Source organism: Diachasmimorpha longicaudata, chromosome 9 (assembly GCF_034640455.1).
Source record: "Diachasmimorpha longicaudata isolate KC_UGA_2023 chromosome 9, iyDiaLong2, whole genome shotgun sequence".
Classification (NCBI taxonomy): domain Eukaryota; kingdom Metazoa; phylum Arthropoda; class Insecta; order Hymenoptera; family Braconidae; genus Diachasmimorpha; species Diachasmimorpha longicaudata.
Genome location: NC_087233.1, coordinates 4,195,879 through 4,223,245, shown reverse-complemented (window position 1 = coordinate 4,223,245; position 27,367 = coordinate 4,195,879). Strand labels below are relative to the sequence as shown.

Genomic DNA, 27,367 nt, shown 5'->3' with positions numbered 1-27,367 from the left:
CGACATCACCGCCTATTTAACCGAATACCATCGTAGCCCGTCGCCCCGTTTCGCCCAGCAGCGCAGGCGTTGCCGTACCACAAATTTAAATCGAATAAGTTTTTTTTTTAAGTTATCACCAAAATGTCCAACGAATTCTAGTGATACCTCGGAGTAGAAAGAATAAGTGACAATTTTTTAATTTAAATCGGTAAGTTATTCCCTGAAATTTGTGACCAGTGATTGCGTTGATTAAAAAAATCCATTGGAAATAGTGAAAAAAAAAACGACTCTGTGGATGCCACTTTGGCTGATGGATTCAACAGTCTCCGGTGGAATTTGCCGTTTTTTGTGAACAAAGTGCAATTTTATTTTTCATTTTTCGCGGTTTTTGGCTTTCGCCTTTTCTCGTGGCCTAGACCGCACTCTTGACGATTATAACTCTGACCTACACACTCCAGCCAAGAGTTTTCGTACTTGTAAGGTCAAGCGAGTGTGATGAGTGATTTCCTGGGTGACATTGATGATTTCAAAATTTTAGAAATTGAAAAAAACGAAGAAATAATTTTTTTTCTGCAATTTTCACAAGAAAAACAATTTTTAAAATTTTGTACAGCTCATTTTTCAAGTAAATTCAAGCTCAAACAGGAGAGGATATAAAAAATATTTCTCGTTGCGTTTGACACGTCAACTGCCACTAAACCCTTCCTTAGAAAAATGAAAAAAATCGGCGAAAATCCCTCTCGATTTTCCACAAAAAAAAATCCATAAAAAAGCGAAGAAATCAAATGCCTCCGGGGAGTGTAAAAATGACGCGACATTGACATTTCTAAAAAAAATCGAAAAATTGCAAAAGAAAATTTTTTTTTTGTTTGTGTGCAAGTGTCGGGGATTTTGGCAGTCATCCCTTGCCAAAATAATTAGGAAGCCATCGGGGATGTGCTAAATGCGTCCGCAGCGGGCACGCGCGAAGGCTAGTCAGCGCCCGGGAGTTTTCCGAGGCAGTTACAATATTTTTTTCTCCCAATATTTTCCAAAGTGTCAATAAAACTGATCTTCCAATCGTCATAACCTGATTGATCAACCAGCGAGGCCACCGCGGTGGGGCCTCCTAGGGGCTCTCGCACCCGTTCTCCTCCTCATTTGGATTCAAATACTGAGATTAATCCTCATAATTTATCCGAAATTACCAAATCGTTACGTAAGTTCAAACTTTTCCGTGAAATTACCTCGAAAAATTCCCACGATTTCCGGAGTTAAAAAAAATTCAACCAGTGACTTCAGGATTTATTTTGGAAACAGAGAATCCCCTATTAATTAACCCTGAGGCCATGGTGATGGCCTCCCACGTGTGCCCACTCGCCTCGGAGTACTCGAAGAAAATAAAAATAAAACTGAAATAATGACGGGGCATTAACAAAATTCAAACACTAGAAAAAAAAAAATCATTACATAATCGAGACTCACAATACGTCAAACACCGAGTGTATTCGAACATCTTAAAATACGCGCCAAGGAAATAGCCCATCATCAGTCCTACCCAATCTGAAAATAGAAATAACCCGTTTCAAGTGCGTCACGGAGACAGCTACAAGGGAAATATAATTCCCCTGTGCCCTCCAATCGCGTTACTCCATATCACAGTTTTTCCCTCAATTTTGGCAGGCATTTTTTCCGGGTCAAAGGGGTCTAGACCCCCTGGGAACTTCCTGCATGGTTCACATACTCTCAACCACTTTGCAGAAGATCCTAACGCCTGAGATTTTTTTTTTATTACCAAAAAACAGAGAAAATTTTGAATTTATTTTGAATTGCTAATTGTTTCCCGCGTTTTTTCCACTCGTACCGGGGACTCGTGAACCTCTTACCCCTAATTTCCTCCCCGAATTAATAGAAAAAGGAAAATCACGTGAAATAAAATGATAAAATCATTTTTTGACTGGAAAAAATGGGTAAGATTTGATAGTAATCTTTGAATTCCCTTTTCTTACCGAACTATTGAACCTCCATCTCCTCCTTTCTGACCACCAGGGCTCAAAAATTCTGGAAAACTTTACCCCCTAAATCTCTCACCAAAAAAACCAACAAATGCTCCAAATTAATTTTGAATTTTCCTTCTTTTCCCGCGTTTTACCGGACTGACGGCGCTCTCTCCCTCTCCCTTACCCTCTCCCCCTTCCAGCCTTATCGCACTACAGCTGCTAAAACTCCCTTAAACGATCCCCCTTTATCGCACCCACAAACCCATTCAAAATTCCCCCCTTTTCGCGCGCATTCTCCTTAGGAAAAACCGACTCCATCTCCACGAGAAATAATTCCCCCGTATCCTCCAATGGCCTTCGTCCACATGCTCCTTTTCCCTCGATTTCATCCGGCCGCATCTGGCGTCCCGCGGGCTGCCACGTTCCCCCCGACACTCCCACCCGCTCCCTCACCCCACCAAATCCCCACCTCTTCCCTCCTCAACAGCTAAACCTCAAAAACCCGAAGAAAAAACCCCAAAAATAGCCTTTGAATCGCGAAAGACTGAGAAAACTCGAACCTAATTTTGAATAATCATCGATTTCCCGCCCTTTTCCTACCACCGTCCGACCAATCACGCCCGAGGGGGTGTCCCCACTGTCGCTGGTGTCGTGCGGTGGCAGTTAGTCAGGCATCTGGCCACAACTCGTGGAAAAATAGTCGGATTTTCGTAGTCAACGGGTAGTGAAGTACATTCGATTCGTCATTCGTTTTTTTTTTTCAAGAAAAAAATATAACATATAAATTAATTATCGTGGAGTCACTGGTGGAAATTATTTGTCAACTCGAGATAATCACGACATCATGACGTACTGCAGACTCATGCCAATGATTCTATTGTGATATTTGGATTTATTTGTTTGTGAGGTTTTTTTTTATTGAATTTTTTTTTGGAAAAGTGGGGCTGGGGTAACATAACCTATTTATTTTGTGAGAGGGAGTGTGGTTTATGACACGTAGTGGGGTCTAGGCTGGTGAGTTTTTTCTGTGATTTTTCCCTGAGGGTGGGGTGTCTCTAGACCCCATTTCGATATTTAAAGGGAATGCTATCGATTTAAAGAATTTTTCGAAATTATTTTTTGGGTTTTTTGGTCGTTTTTTATTTTTTTCTCGTCATTTGTTGCAATTTTGGTTTTGTTCTGAGGGCTTTGGGCTTTTGTGCAGCTGAAAATCCCTTTTCCAGGTGGTTATAGGGGTCTGTGAGGGGGAGGGTTCGGGGAAATCGTGATTCTGCGATTTTTCGGAGTTTTTTTGAGGGTCTGGAGAGTGATTTTGGGGTTAGGGGGAGTGAATGAACTTATGTGATGGCTTCTCCACGTTTTCAGGGGGGCGAGAGGGGTGGGGCGACCCCTACGGCTTGAGTAGAGTTAGGGGGAGGTGTTATTGGGGGTAAACAGTTCTGAACGCCTGAATTTTTCGTCAAAAATTCTGATCTTTTCAATAAATCAGGAGATTTTTTAATGTTACGTCGATTCAGACGTGTGACAATGTTTTTCAGTCGCAAGTGAATTTGTTTGCACTTGAATGAAAATTTTTAAAAACCATCAAACCCTTAAAAACCTCATAGAGTTAATTTTCCAGTGGTCAATAGGCAATTTAGATGAATCTGAAAATATATTTGAGTTATTTACAAAATTATTTTTCTAGGAGAAAAAATTGGTCTTAGTAATCATTTAGATTACATTTTTCACTCAAATTAGGCAGTTCTAGGGGCGTGAAAATGTTTTTGAGTCATCCAAACTCCATTGAACATCAAAACAACTATTAAAAGTAATTGTTAAGCCCCTAGATTAAGGGCTGAGATAATGAGAGATTTCAATCACTCGACGTTAATAATTCTCAAGGAAAATTTGGGCTTCCGAGATCATAATCTACTTCTGGGACTTTGAACGATGGCTGATTGGGGATTTTTTTTCTCTCATTTCAGGGATTGTTGTTGTGAATGAACCTTTAAAGACTTGTGTGGACGAAACAAGGGATTTATTGTTGTTAAATTACACCTGAGGAAACAATAATGGAGGACGCCCACGCTAAGTCAGTGGACGAGGTGTTGAACTACTTCAATGTTGATTCTGAAAAGGGTTTGTCAACGGATCAGGTCAAGAGGAATCAGGAAAAATATGGTCTCAACGGTAAGTCATGAATTCTAAAAGATTTCCCTTCATTTCATACATTTTTACTAATTAATTTGTTCGACTTAACAACAAACAAAGTAATCCCGAAATAATAAAAAAATTCATTGATGAACGAGTCATTTTTGATTGTCAATAACTCGCGATCGGCTGAGTCAAACTCCCCGGTTTTTTTTTGTATTCAAGTGCTATATTTGGGCTTCAAAATGAACCCAGATTTTTTATAATCGCATCGATGGGTCGAAAGTTATTGGCCATTGAAGCTATTAACGATTGGATTCATTCTAATTTCTTCCTATCGAATCAATCTTCTATTTTTTGAAAATATCTCAAAAATTAATTGAGATAGCGAATTTTTTATGGAGACATTTTTTGTAGCTCTTGGAATTTTGCACAAAAAACATCTCTACATAATTTTTGCTATCTCTCTTCTTTTTCGAGTCGTTGGACAAAAAAACAAAGTCACACGGTTTTGGGTGCATGTTCATGAAAACAAAACGTATTTTCCTCATGCAAAAATGATGATTTAATCCCCGGTGTCTCCCGGGTCGTTATCTACCTACCGATCATAGAATAGGGAAACAAAGTCCATTGCATATTGTTATCAGTCTTTGGCGCAGCCTTATCTACAACTTATGTCATCACGAAAATCAACCAATACTCACGTAGTAATGATCTGAATAAAATTTTTCATTGAATTATTTCTAAATTTAAGATAAGATGGCCCACATAAGATGATTTACTCACTCATAAGGTGATTTACTCAGCACATTAGTCAGAGAACGATTCAGAGAACAATTGGGGCAAGACGGATTGCTGTTTAATACAGGAAATTTTTTCGGTTATTTTTTAATGGAATAATTATCGCTGAACTACCGTTGACAGCTCCGAGATAATTGGGTCATAATGAAGAGACTAATTACTTTGAACTGTCAATCAATCTTTTTCGCTCTCATTCAGCGTCGAGTGGGAAAGATATTTGGCAGAAAAAATAGGTTTTTGGTATTTATAAAAAATCATTTTGAATGACTCAAGACTTTTTTGATGATTTCACGCTATCGATGTTGTGAGTATTGTCGATATCGATTTTGATCTGGTCCGAGTAAAAATGAATCGATTTGAATCAATTTTTAAGTTGGTAAAGTTGACAAAAAGTACTCTAAAAACACTCAAGATTTTTTCGATTTTACTCTGCCGATGTCGAGCTATCGATGAGTGAAAATCCTAGTCCACATCTAACAAAACTATCAGAGAACAGTTAAAAATTTTTTTCCAAAATTCTCTATCGAAAAGTTCTAATTTCTTGTTGAGTCTCTCAGAGCCACCGAAAATGTTTCTTCTGTCGGATCCCCACGTCCCCGAGGCGGCCTACAGACCGAATTAGAGCCTCGTATTCCGGATATTTTCGTTCTTACCACTGAAATCCCCCATTCATCGCTCACTAGTATTTTCTCATTCCAAAAAAAAATCATTTTCACGGATGAAAATAAATTGTGAAGAGTCATTTTTGTATCTAATTGAAGCGGCCATTGTTTCCCGATTTATTTGCGGTGCTAGGGGTATCATCGCGTTCATAGAATTTATGGTCAGACGTTGGGTTTGTTTACAGAAAATTTCCCACGTAATTTTCTCACCCAAACAAAACTAGAATAATTGTAGTCGCTGCATTCGGTTTCAACAAAAAAAATTTGTTGCTTCGACATTGATAATAATGAGTACATCTATTTATTGACAATAATACCTATCAATTTAATAGCTAATAATAATAATAAATTCCCCAGTTAATAGATTCGCAACTATAAGAACAATTAATTAATTGATTTGATTTTAATTGTCTCAGTCGTAATTTACAATCGAAGTTCTAGTTTTCATATCTCAAGTTTAAATTTAAATTATTTCTCGTTAAGTATTCATTGAATAAAATAATAAAATTACACAGATTTTATGGAATGTTATAAACAATTAAATAAAAAATAGTAAATATTTGTGATACTATTGTAATGTTTTTCTTGTTATTTTTACGTAAAAAAACAATGTAAAGGCAATGAACTTTGTAGAAATGGTTGACTGAAGTTTGTTATAGCCTCGCGTGTTAAACTTTACGATTAAAGTTCGTGGGGTCAACGATTCTAAATCACTCCAATGGTTTTTTTCCCTTTCCATTTATTTCCGCGGAGACGGTGAGGGCAGGAGATTAGCAAGAAATTAATTTTTAAAATTTTAATTGACCCAATTAGTATTACTCCAATTAATTCCACCAACTTCCTCCAGTATTGTCTCAATTAAATATTTATTAAGAAATTAATAATGATAAATAAATTAATCATATTAATTAATTGAGTTTAGCAAATCATCCAACGAATGAGTAAACATTAATGGACATGATAAATAACTAAATGAACCATAAATAATGGAAAATAAAAATTGAATCAATAACCCTTGAGAGGATTAAATTAATAGAGCAGAGAGGGACAAAATGGATCAACTTCAACCCTCACTAACTCAAGACCGGTAGAGTGAAATTCAACGATTTTTTTTTCATTCTGAAGCTGTGGTTTTAATCTTTGGAATGAAAAAAAAATTATTCGATTTGCGTCGGCGGTTTAGGGGTTATCGGCTATCGAAGATGTTTCATTGTGTACCACTTCCCCCAAATACGAAGAATTAAAATAGCCACTAATTGTCATTAATAATAATAACAACAGAAATAATTATTTGTAACTCGGAGTTTCCTCACTAATTGATATGTAATCTAATTCGGAGAAAAATAAATGATGATGATAATACAAGTGATTTTTTTTTGCTCACGAATATTTTTTGCGATCGTACAACGCACTTGTGTCGTGGTAGACTTTGGCGAGTGCCGAATCGCACACCTGACGTGGACGATAAGTTGGCGCGTAAGCAACCACGTCAGGGCATCGAAGGTTGATTCATTATTAATGAAAGTCGTTAGACACTATTCGCTGTGAATTCCGCTATTTGTCGGTTTAAATGATCACGTGGCAATGGAAAACAGTTGTTTCGCGTGTGCAATTCGTCTGAGGTCTCGGAAAACCCTGATGGAATGTTGAATAACATTCGTTCGCGATATCGGTAATAAGGACACATAAATTAAATAGATATGTAAATGAATCAATAAAAAATTTATGAACAAACGGGCTATTAAATAAATAATAAATTAGCAATTAAGATTCTACGGTCATGAAACGATTCCGATATCGTGAATATTTTTGCTATTGATTTTGATCTGGCCTGATTAAAAATGAAGCGATCGGTGCAAATATTTAGGCTTTCAAAATTTAAAGAAAAACCTTTAAAATGACTCAAAAATTTTTTCATTCCACTCTGCCGTTACATAGTTATGAACAATTCAAAATTATCTGGCACATCTACGAAGAAGCTGCTCTAGCACGTTAATATCCCCTTGTTTATTTTATTTCAACCAAACTTTCTCGTAAATTCCCGCAAATATTGGCAGCACTCGACCCAAAAAACCAACAGATCCAATTCATTTCACCCAAATCCCCAACAATCGTTTCCTGTTCTCACGTGTAAACATCGTAATCTCGTCGGACGCCCCCCTGAGCCTAGAATTACGATGTTCCCTCAGCAGAAGAAAAAAACTACTGATCTCTCACGAAACAGATCCCAGAGGAATCCAAATGTCAAGTTTAATCGACGTTACGTCTTCATTATCCCATTTCCTCACAATCACCCCCCCATCCCCCAAAGTTGCATCGCCTGCGTGGGCGGTTTCTAACGCAATCCGTCCAAATATTTAGAGACGACTCGGCACCGATGAATAGCCCCTTTAATTCATCAAAAAAACCTCACAAATTTTCTGTTCAAAATTGCCCCAAAAACCCAAATAAAATATATAAAAAAACAATTACATAATAATCGTCTAATTTTCATTTTTTTCATTACCCAAAATAATTTAGTAAATATTCATTACTCTTATTATGGATTATCTTTATCTTAAACTTGTTATTCCTTAATATTTTGATTTCTCATTTATTCTTGATTCCTCATCTTTAATTCATTTATTTATTTATAAATACGGGAGTAGAGTAACTAACGAGTGACTAATTTGATAACTAAATAAAGAGATAAATGAATATAAATGAAAAATCCCTTCAACTCAATGAAACCCATGGACATAAATTCTAAAATTAACTGTCGTTTTTTTTTTATTCACGATCAAGATTTGTTACATGTTATAAAAAAAAAAAAAACTTCACCATGGCTTTGTGTACCCGTCCTTGCGCTTACGCTCACTGTCGCGTAACAAATTCGTAACGTCAGCGTGTGCCTCCCCTCGTAGTAGAGCTGATATCGATGGAAAAACAGTCTTCAGATGATTTTTTTTTATCATTTTTTCACCAGATTCGCTCTCGTTTCTCCACAACGCCCAAAATTCCCTAGCCACTGCGCAAATTCACCGCAAAGCAAACGATAAATTGAACCGTTTTGCCCCGAGAGTCATACGATATCTCGGGAAAACACTTTTGATGGAGAACAGCAATTTTTTGGGTTTTTAGAGGTAAAATACTGGGGAAAAATGAAGAATTTTTTTTGTTTCGAGGGGATTCCCGGAGTGGTTAAGGGCGCCAATTTTGAATTCCGATTTTTTCATGAGGAATAATTTTTTGATCCTGTGCCTCCCCTTATGCTAGACCTTATATTGATGGAAAAAAGCTTTGAAAAATATTTCAGAATTTTTTTCCACAATTTAAGTCCCGTTTCCACTAATTCCCGAAAATTCCCTAGTCAACGGGTCAGGGCGCGCGCATAAAAGTAATTTTTATGGACGATCTCGGCGAAATAAAATTCCAAATGATGTTAGGAAATTTTAGAAAAATCCCTGGGGTAAAATGGGGCATCTCTTGTATATTTTGGGTGTTTACTATCGATGTTTGGGGGCGCGAAATTTGAATTTTGGTCAGCAGTTTCACGATTTACCCAGAATTTTGATGTTTTTCATGGGGCAAGTGTTTTTTTTTAAATTCCAGGGACTGAGTTCATGGAGAATGAATCGGTTGTCATATGCCGTTGGACATCCCCTGACCCTATCGATCCTCTTATATACCCTTTGACGCATTAAAACACGTGTATACCCCACATACACCATATGCAATCATTATTCATTCACTCGGAGAGGTTCATGTTGGATTTAACGGAAATTTCTTGGTGAGAAAATATGGGTGAATGGGCTTCACGTGATACTGGCAGCTGTATTCGTTGTTTTCAATATCGAAGTTAACGAAGATAAAAAGTTGATAAATTACCCAAACAAATCGCGTAATGGAGATGCGCCCTAACTACCAAGTGAATTATTCTTCTTCAGCCTCAAAAAATCCAATCGCACTCTCTCCGAATTCAAAATTCGCCAAAATTGTTGGTCCACCATCCAACTGATTTGATAATGTTTATTATCAAGAGGACAACAATCATTTCATCATCGAATGCTTTAGAATTCCCCCGAAATTATCTTTCAGTTAAAGCGAATTCACAATTGTAATATCTGTTTTCAATTTTTTTTAAATAAAAAATCAGGCGAATGACTCATTCATTCGTCCACGTGTCACTAATTCATTATCATTAATTAACTGAACAAAACAGAGGAAACGAATTGATTACGGTGCGCGGTGAAACTTTTAATGGGATTAAATTTTTTTATGGGACGAAGGGTGCTCGATATACTCCAGACGCATCAACTAGGTCAACTTAAAGCGAATAATCCTGAAATGAGTTTAAATTTCAACATCTCACAGCCAGATGATGCATCCAATGCAGATGATGCCGTTGAAAATTTGAAAATAAAAAATAATCTCTTGAAAATCCTCACTTCCCTGACGATTTCATCACACACCGAACTCTTCATCTATTTATCGACCCCTTTTATTGATTTATTGTTGACGAATTAATTAACCACCTGATGATCAATCTGTCGTATGATGTGATAATTAATTTGATACTTTTTTTGTTACAGAATTACCAGCCGAAGAGGGTGAGCCAATACCAAAATTAATAACAACGTAAATAAATGTGAGACCTCGATATCTGTCCTCCCTCCTTCGGGGTTTAATAACGCGATTCTTGGATGGGGGGCGTGGAATTAATTATAGAACACTGTCAGGTGGTACTTGAGTACCAGAGGATGATTATGATGGGGTAACACAATTGTTGAGACTCATCTGTCTCAATTTCCCCTTGACCGAGGTTTCTCAGCTCATATTCATATTCAGTCGATTGTACATTATCACAAGATACTTCGCGACTCAATGAATTGTTCGTGTGCCTGACACTTCGCCAATTTTTATTTTTAAAGTAATGAGAAATTTTCCTGATGACGTCAATCCTCCGGAAAATATCAAATAGTTATTTTTATCGGTTAAACAAAGTGAACTACAAATTAAAATTCCAAAAATTCGTGAAAAATCTACATTTTTTCTCGTTACTAATCAAATGCTGCGAATCTCATAATCAAATTTCATTCGGTATCTCGGACGCGGTTCAAAAATGTCAGAAGAAGTTAGGTTTCACCCGAGAATTGGATTTATCAATCAATGAACACTGACACGCGATTTTATCATCTATTTTTAAACGCCTCTGACTAGTCACTCAAAATGTGCTGGACTGAACGTTCTAAATGTACCGGGAACGATAGAAACTTCATTATTGACGTATCGTAAACCCGGGAATCCCCGAAAAAATTCCTTGAAAATTGGCGGGAAATGTAGAATTTTCAAATGATAAATTGTTGATAGTATCAAATTAATGAAATTGTCGACATCGCGTTGTTTCTGATGACGTCAATCATACGCAATGCATTTGCCGTCAAGGCCGGTTGGGACAGCTCTCTTAGTTCGCACACAGAGACTTGAACGAGAGTTGTTCCGCTATTTTCATCACGCGATAACAAGGACGCAACGTGCTTCCGCATCAAATAAATTCACAAGTGGATTTTTTTTTTTTGGTTAATGAGTTGTTCAATGAAAGTGGGTAATCGTCCGGATTGGGGTACAAAATGCCCCAGACTGCGAATCGCGAATTAATTTTTTAATTTAATAACAATGAAAGGCACTTTCCTAGGAAAGGATTTTCTGCTCGATTATTCATTTGAGATGAAGTTTTTTTATTCTCCTTGAAAATCCAATGATGGAATTTCAATGAATTTTTAGGTGATTGTAGCTAACAAAAAGACCTTCAAATCGACTCTAAATTTTTCAAATTTCACTCTGCCAATGCCGAGTTAGAAGCCAGCGAACAAATCAATCGTCTCATTACTTTATTGTTATAAAAAAATATTATTATTGTTTTTTATTTTCTGCGAAATCAGGAACTATTGTCGATCGCATATTTTTCAAGGGTAAATATCGGTTTATGCCGTGTCGCTGGCGTTCGAAAAGAATTCTCATTAACAACTGGAAATACCCTAAGTCATCCGGCTTTCGATCCTCTGGCGTTCAGCCAAAGTCCAGAGGTGCCACATGGCCCACGCTATGAAAAAAAAAGAAAAAACAGATATCGATGATCCACAAGTGATCAATGTCCGCCATATCTACAGCTCCCGTGTTATCGTCGAAAAAAAAACATTTCTCTTGCAGGAAAATCCATCTGGCAACTCGTACTGGAACAGTTTGATGACCTTCTAGTTAAGATTCTCTTATTAGCCGCTATCATATCTTTCGTAAGTATAACTGAATCTACCTCTCGGTCCATCCGATCCCTAGGACTCGGCGACGTTGATGAAAAGCCAATTTTTCCGATCGTCAACGATCCCTCAGTCCCATCCCATCAGGAGTAATCGATGATGTTGATGAAAATCGGTAATTTTTTGGCAAATCGTCAACGATCGCTGGTCCCTCCATCCTGTCCCAGCATTCCCTGATCATCCAAACTAATGAAAAAAAAAATTCTTTGCTTCTTCAGGTACTAGCTTTATTTGAAGAGCACGAGGATGCGTTCACAGCGTTTGTCGAGCCCTTCGTAATCCTCTTAATCCTCATCGCCAATGCGGTGGTAGGTGTTTGGCAAGAGCGTAACGCCGAATCGGCAATTGAAGCACTGAAAGAATATGAACCCGAAATGGGAAAAGTCGTGCGAAGCGATAAATCCGGTGTTCAAAGGATTCGCGCCAAAGAAATTGTTCCAGGTGATATTGTTGAAGTATCAGTTGGTGACAAAATTCCCGCTGACATTCGTCTCATCAAGATCTACTCAACAACAATAAGAATTGATCAGTCTATTCTCACTGGTGAATCTGTATCGGTTATCAAACACACTGATCCAGTACCAGATCCACGAGCTGTCAATCAGGATAAGAAGAATATTCTGTTCTCTGGTACAAATGTAGCTGCTGGAAAAGCACGTGGTGTTGTGATGGGTACAGGTTTGAACACAGCTATTGGTAAAATCAGAACTGAGATGTCGGAGACTGAGGAGATCAAGACACCTCTTCAACAGAAATTGGATGAATTTGGTGAACAACTGTCCAAGGTTATCTCGGTTATTTGCGTTGCTGTCTGGGCGATTAACATTGGTCACTTCAATGATCCTGCTCATGGTGGATCATGGATCAAGGGTGCCATCTACTACTTCAAGATCGCTGTTGCTCTCGCTGTCGCTGCCATTCCTGAGGGTCTGCCCGCTGTCATCACCACCTGTCTCGCTTTGGGAACCAGAAGAATGGCCAAGAAAAATGCTATTGTTCGGTCACTGCCATCGGTTGAGACACTCGGCTGCACATCTGTCATCTGCTCCGACAAGACTGGAACCCTTACCACCAATCAGATGTCCGTCTCGCGAATGTTTGTCTTCGATAAGGTAGAGGGCAATGACAGCAGCTTCCACGAGTTCGAGATCACTGGCTCAACGTACGAACCCATTGGCGATGTCTTCCTGAAGGGACAGAAGGTCAAGGGACAGGAGTACGAGACCCTCCATGAAATCGGTACCATCTGCATTATGTGCAATGACTCGGCCATTGACTTTAACGAATTCAAACAGGCATTTGAGAAAGTTGGCGAAGCTACGGAGACAGCTCTCATCGTTCTCGCTGAGAAAATCAATCCATTCGGATGCTCCAAGAGTGGACTAGATCGACGAGGTGCTGCTATTGTTGTACGCCAGGATGTTGAGACCAAATGGAAGAAGGAATTCACCCTGGAATTCTCTCGCGATCGTAAATCAATGTCGTCTTACTGCGTTCCTCTCAAGCCATCCAAACTTGGAACTGGACCAAAATTGTTCGTCAAGGGAGCACCCGAGGGTGTTCTCGACAGGTGCACACACGCTCGCGTTGGAACAAGCAAAGTACCACTGACGTCAACCCTCAAGAACCGAATTTTGGATCTCACGAGGCAGTACGGAACTGGCAGGGATACCCTACGTTGTTTGGCACTGGCCACCGCCGATCATCCGATGAAGCCCGATGACATGGACCTCGGTGACTCCACCAAGTTCTTCACATACGAGAAAGATCTGACTTTCGTCGGTGTTGTTGGTATGCTTGATCCACCCAGAAAGGAAGTGTTTGATTCAATCGTCAGGTGCAGGGCTGCTGGCATCAGAGTTATTGTCATCACTGGTGATAACAAGGCAACGGCTGAAGCCATCTGCAGGCGCATTGGTGTCTTCACTGAGGAGGAAGACACCACTGGCAAGTCTTATTCTGGAAGGGAGTTTGATGATCTACCGGTATCCGAGCAGAGGGCTGCCTGTGCACGCGCCCGACTATTCTCCCGTGTTGAACCGTCTCACAAGTCCAAGATCGTGGAGTTTCTCCAGAGTATGAATGAAATTTCTGCTATGACTGGTGATGGTGTCAATGATGCTCCTGCATTGAAGAAAGCGGAAATTGGTATTGCTATGGGATCTGGTACAGCTGTCGCCAAATCAGCTTCTGAAATGGTTCTCGCTGATGACAACTTCTCGTCTATTGTTGCTGCTGTTGAAGAGGGCAGGGCTATTTACAATAACATGAAACAGTTCATTCGTTATCTTATTTCGTCTAATATTGGTGAAGTTGTCAGTATCTTCTTGACTGCTGCACTTGGACTTCCTGAGGCACTCATTCCTGTACAACTACTCTGGGTCAATCTTGTCACTGATGGTCTTCCTGCTACTGCTCTTGGTTTCAATCCACCTGATCTTGATATCATGGACAAGGTAGGGCTTGTGGGACAGTATTAGTTGGGGGTTGATTACGTTGGCGGTGCGGTTTGACCGGTTGATTTTTACTGGAGAATTTTTACTCGAGAACAATAATGAAAGAATTTTATGTTAATTTGTGTCTTTCTGATTGGAGTGGAATTTTTTCATTATTCTTCTTGGTAAAAAATACTTTGGAAGATGTGGGTCAAAATGCGGTGCCAAAGGATTTGGGTTTTTATGGGAAGATTTTTGAAATTTTCATTTTTTGTTTTAGCCACCTCGCAAAGCTGATGAGTCGCTTATCTCGGGCTGGCTGTTCTTCCGTTATCTTGCCATCGGTGGATATGTCGGTGCTGCTACTGTCGGATCGGCAGCGTGGTGGTTCCTCTACAGCCCCACCGGACCTCAACTTAATTATTATCAGCTGGTAAGTTATGTCGGTCGATGTCTTGTCATTCAGAGTTTCCGTTCTCCCTTTTTTATTCGTTTTTATAACCCAACAATCGCGGAAAACAACATTAACTTAATAATACAGGATACCATTAACTTATATGATTTAATAATTAATGAGTGATGGAATTTTTCAATTAAAAACTGAAAAAGAGTTGGGGTCAATTTAGACGGTCAGTCAGTTGTGATCGAAAATCTTGAAATCCGAGACAGATATCGAAATTTTCGCTGGAACCTTTTTTGTAGAGCGATTTGTGACCTACAAAAAACGTATGATCGAAAATTTTTTATCTCCTCTCATTTCGCGAGTATCTTAGAAAAACAGAGCTCGGAATTTTGGTTAAACTCAAAATTATTTGACTAATGAAAACGTTTTTTTAAATTTTTATGAAGGGTTTAATGTAATTGTACTTTCAGACTCATCACTTGTCATGTATTGGTGGTGGTGACGAGTTCAAGGGTGTCAACTGTAAAATCTTCACTGATCCTCATCCGATGACGATGGCTCTGTCTGTTCTTGTCACTATTGAGATGCTTAACGCAATGAACAGGTGAGAATTGAATAATTGAACCATGGAGGATTATTTCTAATGAATATTTTCTGTCACAGTTTATCTGAGAACCAATCGCTCATCAGCATGCCACCGTGGTCCAACATGTGGCTCATTGCCTCCATGGCTCTTTCATTCACACTTCACTTCGTCATTCTTTACGTTGAAGTTCTTTCGGTGAGTCATTATTTTACACCACTTTTAACTGATTTAATTTTTCAAATTAAGTCTTGAGAGATTAGGGAGGTTGCGGAGGCTGCCATCGATCTCAAGACATAAATTTAAAATTTCATAGGATAAAAAAAATTATCCATTTTATTCCCTTAGTTTTCTCAACTCAATTTCTTTCATTCAATTTTTAAAAAATCCAATTGAATGACATGCGGGGCAAAATGGGCTTCTTAACATTCCGAGTACATGTCCTGCTTTATCGAACAGATTTTCGTGAAATCCGTTACCTTTGGCGGTTGGAATCAATTTCCAAAATGTTCACAAATTTTAATTTATCGTTTTGTGTTGGAAAAATTGTGAATTATTGACGTGTTTTTTATTCTTTATCTCGAAAAATATTGAGTTTAGACGAAAAAACTTCAGGAACAATTTGTAGGACATTAAATTTCGCACGAAAAATCTCTTGTTGTATTTTTTTCTAAACTGACTATTTTCCGAAATATTTGGACATTAAATGAGGCGTAGAAATCAATGAAGAATGAAAAATGTTTTGAAATATTTAAAGAGTTGATTGGAAAATTATTGTTTTTTTTTCAGGCTGTGTTCCAAGTTACTCCCCTCAGTGGTGAAGAGTGGGTAACGGTAATGAAGTTTTCAATTCCAGTTGTACTTCTCGACGAGACCCTGAAGTTCATCGCCAGAAAAATAGCAGACGGTGAGAGTTCAATTTACACCGCACACTGGATCGTTCTAATGTGGGCCGTGTTCTTTGGACTATTAATAGTTTGCCCAATTTAGAGTTGATTTTCATATTTTTAAATAGCCAGGGTTTACGATAATTAATTGAAAAATAACTAGCTTAATGACCCGACGAAGGTGAAGAAGAAAAAAGTTGAAAAAAAAAAGAAGATAAAAATGCAAAAAATGCAAAATCGTCAGCAACAGATGAGCGAAAATATTTCCTATGGAAAAAGGCATTCCGAGGGAATCTTGGACTTGCAGCTGCATTTAATCGAGTGAAAAAAAAATAATTGATGCATAAATAGCATAAACGAGATCACGGAAGGAGAGACATTTTTCTTTCTTTTCTCATAAAAAAAAACAACAAAATATTAACGAAAGTGTGTTTAAGTGAGATTTTTTAACCAGTTTTCTTTCATCACTCCTGACTGTGAAAAGAGCATGGTGTTAGTCAGTGCAGACGATTAAGAGTCTTCATTCTGTGATTAAATGAAGTTGATTAGATGAAAATTCAGTAGTGGAAAAACAGAATCAATTGACTTATCTCTGAGGTGTGTTTTCGAGCGATATCTCCGAATGTAAGGGAGATAGCGGAATTTTTGTTAGACATTTTTTAGGGAGCTAATCGAGCACTACAGAAAATGTCTCTACAAAAATTTCGCTATCTGTCTTAGATTCGAAGATATTGATCAAAACCTGAATTTGGATACGTCCACTTTTCTTGTGTTACCACTTCTGAATAAAAGTAATAACTGATTGGGAAAATCATTGAAAAATTAACTGGATTATTTATGATTTCACTTAATGACAGAATCGATGGAATTGTCATGATGACAATTAGATAATCATAATTATTGTAATTGTGTGAATCCGTTATTTAATGTTCCATCTGTTCCCTGAGTGTTTGAATCGGCCTTCCCCAGTCCCCGATAATTAAATCCGATAGTTTATTAATTATTTTATACGAGTGCCTTCGAAGAGAGACGTTTCATCCCCATTTTTTGATTGTTAATCTTCCTATTGGCTCAGTAATTCGATTTTTCGCACAATTTTTCGATGATAATTGATAATAAAATTTTTTTTTGAGGAAATTTTCCATACGCTGACTAAATTGCATGCTTAATCACCGATGTCTTCTCTGATTTCACGTTATGATGGTGATTGCCTGATTCAACCGTAGGTTTTTTATATAAATACAGGTGGAATAGACGTAAGACATTAATTAATTCACTTGTAAATATTGAGATGTAGTGGGAGTAAATGCTGTACATTTGTAGCTTTTTTCATGATTTTTATTTGAATTGGGCGGATTTTGTCGGTGAATGCATCGGTGAATTTGGCTAACGGGTCTTAGAACTTTTTTGAATATTTTTTTGCGTTTTTTTCATCGCTTTTGAAATTTTTTTGTGGTACAGGGAAAATTGAATTTTTGGTTTTTCATTTGTGGGGGTTTTTACGAGAGAAGGTGAGGGGAAAGCGGTTGCAATGGGATTTTGCATTGAGTCGAATTTTTTTTTTATAAAATTGGAAAAAAATGAGAATTTTTTTTTGTGAATAAAATATTGAACAAAATTAAAATTTCTAGATTGTTTTTTAATATTATTTACTGTTGATACAGTAGAGTTCTATCAATCTCAATTCATAGATCGGGAAATTCTCTACGAAATGAAAGAAAATTTTCCATTTTAAAGAATTTGTTGTTACTTAAGTAAAAAAAACAAAATTTTTAATTCAAAAATTTGTCTTGACGCTATAAAATGAAGGGGGCAGAATGGGTGTTTTTTCTCCAAGGAGTGCATCCTTATCTGCTTTGTTCAAGCCTTTCGTGAAAAACAAAAAAAAAATTCAAGTATTTTCATTTATTTGTGAACGAAAAATTCAATGTAAAAATCTAAATTTTGAAAATTATTATTTTTCGTAATTTGCTGTTGATACAGCAGAGTTCTATCAATCTCATTAGATAAACCATGACATTCTTTACAAAGTTAAAAAAATCCTTCATTTTAATTGAATTTTTTTCTCAAAACCTACAAAAATTGTTTCATCAAACAAAATTTTTTGGTGTTGAAAAATCAACGGGGCTAATTGTGAATTCTTTTGAATTTCACACAAAATGTCACAAACTGTTCGATAAATTAGATCCGCTGCAGCTCCATTCTCTCTTAAAAAACCCCAAACAAATACAAAAATAAAAAAATTAGATTTTCCCGTCAACCGACAATCGATTTTTTTTAATTCGACAAATCAGCTTTGAAATTCGTAAAAAATAAACGATCCCCAGAAGTTTCATTCAGAACTGACGTTTGTAATTCCCTCAGCACATCTCCTTATCCCAAACCGAATCGTCTTCCGAAAAGCCAAAAGAATAAACAATAAAATGCTGTTGCATGTGAATAATTTGTTCCCAAAAATTCCGTTTTTTCGCTCTGCGTTCTTTGCGACTGGTGAATAAAAACTGAATAAAAAAATAAAATAATATAAAAATGAATCATCGGTAAGTGCAAGTAATATCCCCAGGGAAAAATTCCAATGGTCCTGACACTTTGTCGAGAATAGTGTTTTTTATATTTTTTCCCGAGTGGAAGCAATTTTTTATTTACCCCATTCCCTTCGTGCTTGCGAATTCCCGTGTAATTAAAAAAAATTTGTCGTCGACTTTTTACTACTTTTAATAGACTATTGTTGTCTCCTTGACATGTGCTTACGTGTGATTACAATTTCTATCCCGTTTGATGTCTGTTTTTACCCCTGGATTTTAATTTTTTTTTAAGGGAGTTCTTGTGATTTTCAATGAGTCTCTGCCATCCTGCGTCGAGTTGTTAATTCAATGGGCTATTTTAGGGCCATTTTATCATCGATTATCATTAATTGTGAGGTAATCCTCGGGATTAGTCATTAAATCCGAATAATAGAGAGGTTTTAACACTTGTAATTATGAATTTATTCCTGTTTTCACGAGTTCCCTTAATCGCAAATTTATGATTATGGGGAAGAAGGGGGGGGGGGTCACGAGGAATTGAATTAGCGATATTGGTAGGAATCAATAGCATCCCTAGAACGTTGAAAAGACTGAGGCGACGCGAGGTAGTGTTAATGATAACAAAAACGGGGAAATAAAAAAATTCCCGCAGCAATTTTTGCAGCTATCTCGGTGGGGGGTTGGTTTAGAAAAAAATGTCATGGGAACTTTTTGTAGGAAATTGAATTTTCAACATAAAGTTTTTCATGAGTTTTTCTGATAGAGTCACTCGTTAATTAGATAATAAGCTTTGAAGTTTTCTAAAAATCTGGAAAACGTTGAATCGTGAGTTTCATGTTTCTGTTACATTAATTAGTGATTAATTTCTTAATTACGCTGGCTAGTGGAACCGATCGTTACCGAGATAACAAGCGGTTCTTTCCGAAAAAAAGACGAAGTGAACTTTGATAATAATGATGTCCCAACTCTATTAATTATGTATTTAATTAATTGATAGAATTATGGTTGAGGCGTGGTACTTCTGTTATTTCGATACCGGCATAACGAAACTTAATTAGTTAATAATTTAGAGAAACAGTTTGACAAATTTTACGTGTCAAATGTCACCCGGAAAAGCAGGAATGAAGAATAAATTAATCGGAAGGGAATAACAAATTCACGAGGTTGAAAATATTTTTATTGACAACTTAGTGAAATTTCGCGTGGAAAACACACTCGGATGACCTATTTAGTTCTCCAACTTCTCGAGAAACTACACGAACAACTTCTCAACTTGTTTTCGCAGTGTCTCCTCTTGTTATGGGGCAAAATGGGCCGTCGTATTGTGCTTTCAAGTAGAAATTTACCGTTGACACGTTCCGAGAAACGGCGGAAGTGTGGAATTGACGACTTTCTGATGCAACGGTTGAACACGAATTCCTTTTTAAATGTGGAAATATCTCGATAAGGAACGGATTTAGGGGGAAATGTCTTTAGAACTTTTTTAAGAGAATTAAATTCTCAAGAAGAAACTGCTTCACCTTTTTTTATCTAGAGCCACTCGGTAACGAGATAACGAAAGTTCAAGTAGATTTTTATGAATCGGCAAAACGCGAAAATATTGAATTTTTCATCTTTGTTAATTCGTTATTTTTGCACTCAACGGATGCTTTCATAGAAAAAAGTTTACCGAACTTTTTATGCGAAATTGAATACTGCGTAGAAACAGTCTCTTGACATTTTCGTCTAAAACCACTTAGCATGGAAATACCGAGTGTCAAACTATTTCCGACCATAAAAACGACTGAAACACTCTACACACTTTCCCCATCATTTACGAACCAAAATGTTAAATTTCCCCGACGATTTACTTCTCTAATTAGATAATTTGCTCAATAAACTCGACGTGGGTTAGTGGTAAGACTCATTTCAGCTCGGAAGTTGACGAATTCCTCCCGAAAATTCCCCCCGAGCCAAAAACGTCAGAATTTTAAAAAATCCTCACACACACCCACGCCCCAAATGTTATGAAAAAAATCCTGACCCCATCAACTGGTGCGGGAGAAGGCAACCCGATAAAACAATAAAACCTTAACGAAGAGCAATTTTATTATTAATAACTTATATTAATGTAATGTTACTATTAGCCAGCGAGATGTGTGTGATATTCTCTTCGCTTCGTCCAGTCGTGAATCATAAAAATCATTATCCGGATTAAAAAACCCAGTTAATTAATTCATTAAGTCAGGGAAGGCAAGAATTACCTCATCTAAAGCTCGAAAAATTTTACCAGAAATTTACAAAATTAGCAATTAAAAAAGAACATTTTAAAATACGGTAATGATGATAAACCGAGGTTTCTCAGTCACGTTTTTCGGGAATATCCGCGAACCTGAAAGAGATAGCAAAATTTTTGTTATGACCTTTATTATGGAACTTAATATGCTCTACAATAAAGGTTATAACAACAATTTTGCTATCTGCCCTCGATTTCGAGATATTGATGAATAAACTGACCGATAGTCAAAAGGGACTCATCTTCTTTTGCCTCTTCGCTATTAAATTAATAAACAATTGCCTTTTAAATTGCAATAAAAAACTTTTTTTTTTCATTATTGGATGATAAACTTCCCCAACTGTTGAATGAGACTCCCTCCGCCCCCACTTAATTTGAAAAGTACAAAATTGAAAATTTTATTTCCATTGAGAAACTGAAAATTTTCATTTTAATGGGAAAATAGGAATTTTAATTTCATTTATGAACTCATGACTGGACGAAATATCAGAATAGCAGCGATTTTTGTTTATAAATATGAAGTAATAATTTATCATTAAAGCGATCGATTTTTTTTTTCTTCAAAGTACCTTGTGATTGAGAGAGAAAAATGAAGAAAAAAAATACAGTCATGTACCGGGTGTCTGTGGAGTCAGCGATCGGCCTAGTAATTATAAAAATCATTGAATAAAGCATCAAGAGAAATAGAGAAACATTGTCAAGAGTGGGGGAATTTTTAAATTTTTTTTCGTCAGTCATAGTTGAGCGAAGGTTCCTGGATTTTTTGTATAATTTAATTTTCACTTGCTCGCTGGATTCCCTTTAATTTGTGCTGTGTATGGTCGTTAATTGTAGTTTTAATTCCATAACTAACAGTCCTTTATTGTTAATTAATTCGTGATTGAGAGTCATTGGAGTGGAACACACTGATTCCCACGAAAAAATTTCTCCTTTAAAAAACTATACCAAAACAATTGAGCATAAATTGACACTTTGCCTACATTTTCATACAAAATTATGAATTTTCAATAACAATATGACCTGAAATTTTTTGAAGAAATTTTAAAAATCAAATAACCAAATCTTATTGTCAAAAAATCCGCGGAAAATAAAAAATCTATGAAAAAATTTATTACTGCGTTGTCGTCAGTGTCCCAGCGATTTTATGAACAAAAATACAACGATCAGAAAATTTTTTTTTCTCAAATTACTTCAATCAAATGACAATTTCCATTGAAATGACTCCAATCACTCTGACACAAAACCTCGTAAAACGCGGTTTTTCCCTATGACCGAATGAAATTGTACCCATTAAACCCCTTGAATGTAACATGATTGTTTCTGACAGCATTCGAAATCGATTTTTCCCTCCATTTTTCATAAATCCCCAAGTGTGCATGACATATTCCACATTTCTACCCGATGTTGAATTCGATATCCTCTGTGAATTGCTCGTTTCAAATAAATAAATAAAAACGTGAAATACTCCACTGAAGTCCCTCAACCCGTGAGGATTGAGCGTAGCTTTTTCTCCGCTGGCCGCAATATTTATTTCCACATTTAGTTGAGATAAAAAATATTATCAAAAAATACCACTTGCCTGCCTGTTACCCAACCTGTTGACAATATCGCCCGAAGAAGAGAGAGAGAACTGGAAAATGTTTGTTTTGATGCTTCAGCAAGTATTGGTGAGTGACAATTTTTTTTTCATTAAATGTTGTAAGAAAAATGCGAAGACAAATACTCCAAGTGACCATCATGGGGATCTGAAAACATTGGAAAATAATTTCAATTATTAATTTTGAAAAATTATTAAAGTTGTCTAAATGATTTGATGAAAATAATCAAATGGATAAAAGTTGAAGATGAAAAAATTTTTATTCTAATTCTAAAAAGGTCTAGAATTGTGACAATTAAATTAAAAAAAATATGAAATTTCTATTTTTGATTTGGAAACAACAATTCGAAGATTCCTAACATTATTTAGAAAAGAATTTGCTATTGAGCAAGAGAGTGAGCAGTCAGACAGAAAATTTACTAAAAATTACGAAAATTTGATTTTTGATTCCACAATTAAATGGAAAAAAAATTTCTGAGTTAAAAAATAAACAAATTCATGAATGATTCCCCCCGATGTTCGTATTTCTTTGCATTCGTCTCACCCCCAATCTCTAAAAGTTAATCACAACCCACGACATCAATGCACTTCACCCCTCCAATTATTCTAGGCCACAAACAGAATAAAAAAATAAATCCCTGTGAAAAAAAAATACCAAGACAAATACCCAAACCAAACAAATTCAATGAAAACACGATCGCAAAAAAGGGCGAAGAGAAAAAAAATTCCCAGTGGATGAGAGGAGCCTGCGGACAACAAGTATTTGCTCTATCGAAGCGAAAGCATTCTCAGGAAGATAATGGAGTTTACCTCTTCCTCAAGAGGGCAAACAAAAAAAAACACAATACAGAATAAATAAAACATGCAAAAATGGTGCCAGCAAGAGTGTTTATGCTTTTTCGCTGAGCATACTAACAAATAATGCATTGCCACTCGTACTCGCCTCTTGGTTTGTATAACTAACAATTGTTGCTCTAGCTTGAATTTTTTTTTAGCTCATCCCAACTGTAATTATCCCCGAAAATATCGGTGGAGAGGTGCTCGCAATGACGAAGTCATCGTCACCGACGATTTCCAGAGGGTCGGTTAGGAAATCGTCCAATTGCATGGAATGAAAAATTCAGGAGAAATTACGAGAAAAAGAATGTAAAATAGTATTTTTTATTACGAGGGCGATAAAGTACTTTTCAGGCCCTCTTCAAGTGCCTGAACCATTTTTTATGGAATTCGATGTATAAAAGACGATTCAATCCTCGTGGAAAAATGACTTTTTCATACGGTGTACTGAAATAATATATTTTATTACAAGTACGAAAAAGCCTTATAATTCCACGGGTCAAAAAATACTTTTCCCAGAGGTATTGAACCATTTTTCCATCACAATTAGTGGCTAATTTATATTTTAGACGCGCGAAATGAATTTCCCCTGAATATTTCTCTCCCAAAGGAGGGGTTTCCCGGCTTGGTACGAGCTTGGGATGGAGTTCCAATCGGGGATTCCCCTCGTTATGTGCTTGAACGATTCCTAATCTTTCTCGGACACGGAGAAAAGTGGAACTAAAATTACCGAGAAGATCGTGGCTATTTTTGCTCAACAATCGATACCTCGAGGGTAAAATATTTCAACAGAAATCGCTAATTAATTTCAAATTTAGTAAATTGTTATGACCCAAGAGGAAAAAAATTTACTATTCGAAAATCAATTTCGCTCCATAATTATTAGAGGTGTTGGTAATTTTTGTCCAACTTTTTTCCCGTGTGGTTTCTGGAAATGACCCCCCCCAGCAAGATTGGTAAAACGTGATTAATTGATTAATCCTGATTAGACCTACGGCAAAATACCATAAAACCTTATACATCGAACACTTTTCGCCCAACAAAAAAGCTCTAGACGCTTTTTCCTCTAAACCAATGGGCTGTCAAGATAATTTAGAAAAACCCTAAAAATATAATCAAAAAATCACGTTTAAACCTTCACAAGCCGCTTTCTCCCCCCCAAAAAAACAATAATTAACAAAAATATTAAATATGATTACAGTTCCGCAAACGGTGAAGCCCCAGAAGTAAGACAACGCACAGAGAAGCACCAGTGCCCGCACGAATCTACGAAAGAGCCCCCAAAAATCCTCTCAAAGTGTTGAGAAAACAGTCGTTAAACCCTTAATTAAAAATCGAGGCGAGAGTTCGATCGAGTGAGAGTGAAGCCCCCAAAAATCGATGAACCAGTGCAAACCGACTACCCTCCGTCTCTCGTGCGGTAGATGACACCCAAAACAAATAGAAAACAGGGTTCTACGACAAAATATATTGCCAAAAAACAATTAACAAAAATATATTTAACAAATATATCTTATCCTAAAATACATTGTGACATTGATATCTTTATCAATAATGTCCTATCCAAAAAGATATTTTTCCAAACTACATTTTCAAAATGTTTTTCAGACGAATTCGATGAAATTCAATAAAAAAAAATTGTCACGTTGACAAAAGCCATTTTTTTATCAAATGCAATTCATTGAATTCGAAGCGGAATACCATTAATATTATTTTATAATTTATTAAAAATTTTAGCCGTCCAGTGAAATTAATATATCAACAACCTAATTATTAATTATTTCAAATAAATGGCCATCAACAGAAGGAAAGTTTTCAATATCTTCGTGGCAAGAATATTTAGAAAAAAGATATTTACGCAAACAAAAGTATTTTAGCAGGAATATATTGTTGACAAAGATATTATCGAATGATATTTTCGTCAAAAATATTTTTGTCAAAGATATTTTGTCGTGCTAGCAAAAAAAGTCGCCCAAAAACCAGAGGAAAAATCCACTAACCAGAGGAGAGAGTGAACTAAACCGAGAGAATATTGTACGAGTGTAGCTAGAGAACATGGTAAGGTATTCTCAATCCCATCTTGATTAAATTGAAGAATGAAAGAACAACGGAATAAGACGAGTAAATAGATCCGAAAATGTACGAGAGAACTACGAGGAGCCAGAGTAAAAAAAAATTAATGGAATGAAAATTCACCTGAACGACAGAAAAGATAAATCATTTTCACGAGTGAATTAATTATTCATTTGTTTATTTATGAATTAAGAGTCATAAAGACATCGAAGAAAAGTCATTCAGAAGTATTATCAATGTTTCACTGGTGTTGGATTTATAATTTGACGTGTGGGTTTGAGAAGTGAAAATGCTGAGGCCGAACTTTAATCAAAAATTAAATATCTCATTCGAATAATTAGTTGACGATTTTTCCCTTTCCCTCGGGTAAATAATCGACTGTCCGAGTCTCTTTCGTACGATAAGAATCATTTCCGATTGAATAATTTCGCCCCATTTAGTGATTTTTTTAAGAATAAATATGAATATCAGAGCTGAGAGTAAGAAATCTCGCCAAAAATGACGATAAAATGAACAAAAAAAATTAATTTAAAAAGCGTTATGCCTAGAGAGTCCAGACGAACTGTAAAGAGAATAATTTATTAAACAAATTGAAATAAATAATTTGATGAGACCCGATAAAACGATCCATTAACTGTAAATATGTTGTACCATCAGAATTGAAAGTATAAAAATTCATGAAAGTTTCTAAAACGAAAGATATATTTTAACGAGAGGAATTTCATTCTTTCTCGAGTCCCAGGACTCGTTATGTTATATTATATATATGAGAGATATTATATAATATACGTATTGTTACCCAGTTTATATGCGCCCGAGAGTTTGCGTGATATATGAATTTTAAATTAAATCGTAATTTTAATGAGACATTTGTTGATTTATTCCGAGCGAGAAGAATTTGAGATTTTTTTATTTGAGGGTCAAATGGGAGAGACGAGGAATTACTGCACCCAGTTGACCCTCAAGGTCGTTTGACCCTTCATGATTTTCTTCGTAACTAGAGTTTCGTGGTTTGAGTCGAATAATAGTGACCGTAAAATGGAAGAGATAACGAAAACGACCGGAAGATAATTTTTTCTGCGGGTCAAATGGGTGAAGCAGGTGAGTGTCAAGAGGGTGAAGTACAAGGCCAGGTGAACAATCTAATTTCCTTGGTCCCAAGGGAGAGGCAGGTGACGTACTCTCTCCTTTCTCTTTCACCCTAAAAAAAATTAAAAATCTGTCTCTTCCAATTGACCCTCACCCCCCTTGACCCTTCCTCAATTCTTAAACGATAGGCACTGAAATCACCCTATTTTCCCTCCCCCACTGTCTTCGATCCTGCGATTAGTCTTCGAAATGACAAGAATATCGACTTGAAAAAAATTCATTTTCTCGAGTTCAAATTCACCGAGGTGATAATCGATATTCCTCCATCTATCTATCATTGACTTCTATCAGCTCCTGTACCACCCCATTACCACCCCCTCCCCATCCTTTTCACTGGTAATTTCAAGTCAATCATCCTGCGAGATTTCGATTACTGATAATGATAAGGGCGTAATGGTGATGGCAAAGTCATTCGCTTCATTTTTTTTCGAGAATTGATGGCCGCGAGAGTTTACCCTATCACTCGTTATCGAAAATCTAAATCCCCCGCAATTTCAATCTATTTTTCGCACTGAGAAAAATATATAATTGGCAAAACTACATAATATTTGTTACATATTTCCCAGTCCAATAAATCTCGGATTTTTCTCGCTCGTTGAAATCGAATCCGCAAATGACGTTTACTTGTTTATCATTAAGTATTTTATTCTAAAACGAAGTAAATAGAATTAAATAAACGACAATCCTCCATTATTTGTTATTTACGAATTGTATGAGGAAAAAGAGGAATAAAGGTTTCGAAATAGGTAA

General features: G+C 36.5%; 1 protein-coding gene across 5 annotated transcripts; it reads left to right on the top strand.

Annotated features, from left to right (window-relative positions):
- The first annotated feature begins 30 nt into the window (after window positions 1–30).
- Window positions 31–27,367, top strand: Serca (Sarco/endoplasmic reticulum Ca(2+)-ATPase). Of its 5 annotated transcripts, XM_064127228.1 has the most exons (10): window positions 31–190; window positions 3,929–4,133; window positions 10,129–10,146; window positions 11,747–11,829; window positions 12,072–14,309; window positions 14,569–14,721; window positions 15,162–15,295; window positions 15,355–15,472; window positions 16,064–16,181; window positions 24,597–27,367. In XM_064127228.1, the coding sequence occupies exons 2-10, from the start codon at window positions 4,016–4,018 to the stop codon at window positions 24,623–24,625; spliced, it is 3,009 nt and encodes a 1,002-aa protein (XP_063983298.1). In that variant the 5' UTR covers window positions 31–190; window positions 3,929–4,015; the 3' UTR covers window positions 24,626–27,367. The 5 variants fall into 5 exon arrangements, with proteins under 5 accessions (XP_063983298.1, XP_063983294.1, XP_063983296.1 ...); XM_064127224.1 differs by lacking the exon at window positions 24,597–27,367 and having other exon boundaries at window positions 16,064–21,653; XM_064127226.1 differs by lacking the exons at window positions 31–190; window positions 24,597–27,367 and adding an exon at window positions 968–1,180 and having other exon boundaries at window positions 16,064–21,653.

Bases quoted from the DNA above. Each gene is read 5' to 3' on its own strand.
- Serca (XM_064127224.1), top strand. From the start codon at position 4,016: ATGGAGGACGCCCACGCTAAGTCAGTGGACGAGGTGTTGAACTACTTC. The intron at 14,310-14,568 runs GTAGGGCTTGTG...TTTTTGTTTTAG, and splicing joins ATCTTGATATCATGGACAAG to CCACCTCGCAAAGCTGATGA. The intron at 14,722-15,161 runs GTAAGTTATGTC...TTGTACTTTCAG, and splicing joins AACTTAATTATTATCAGCTG to ACTCATCACTTGTCATGTAT.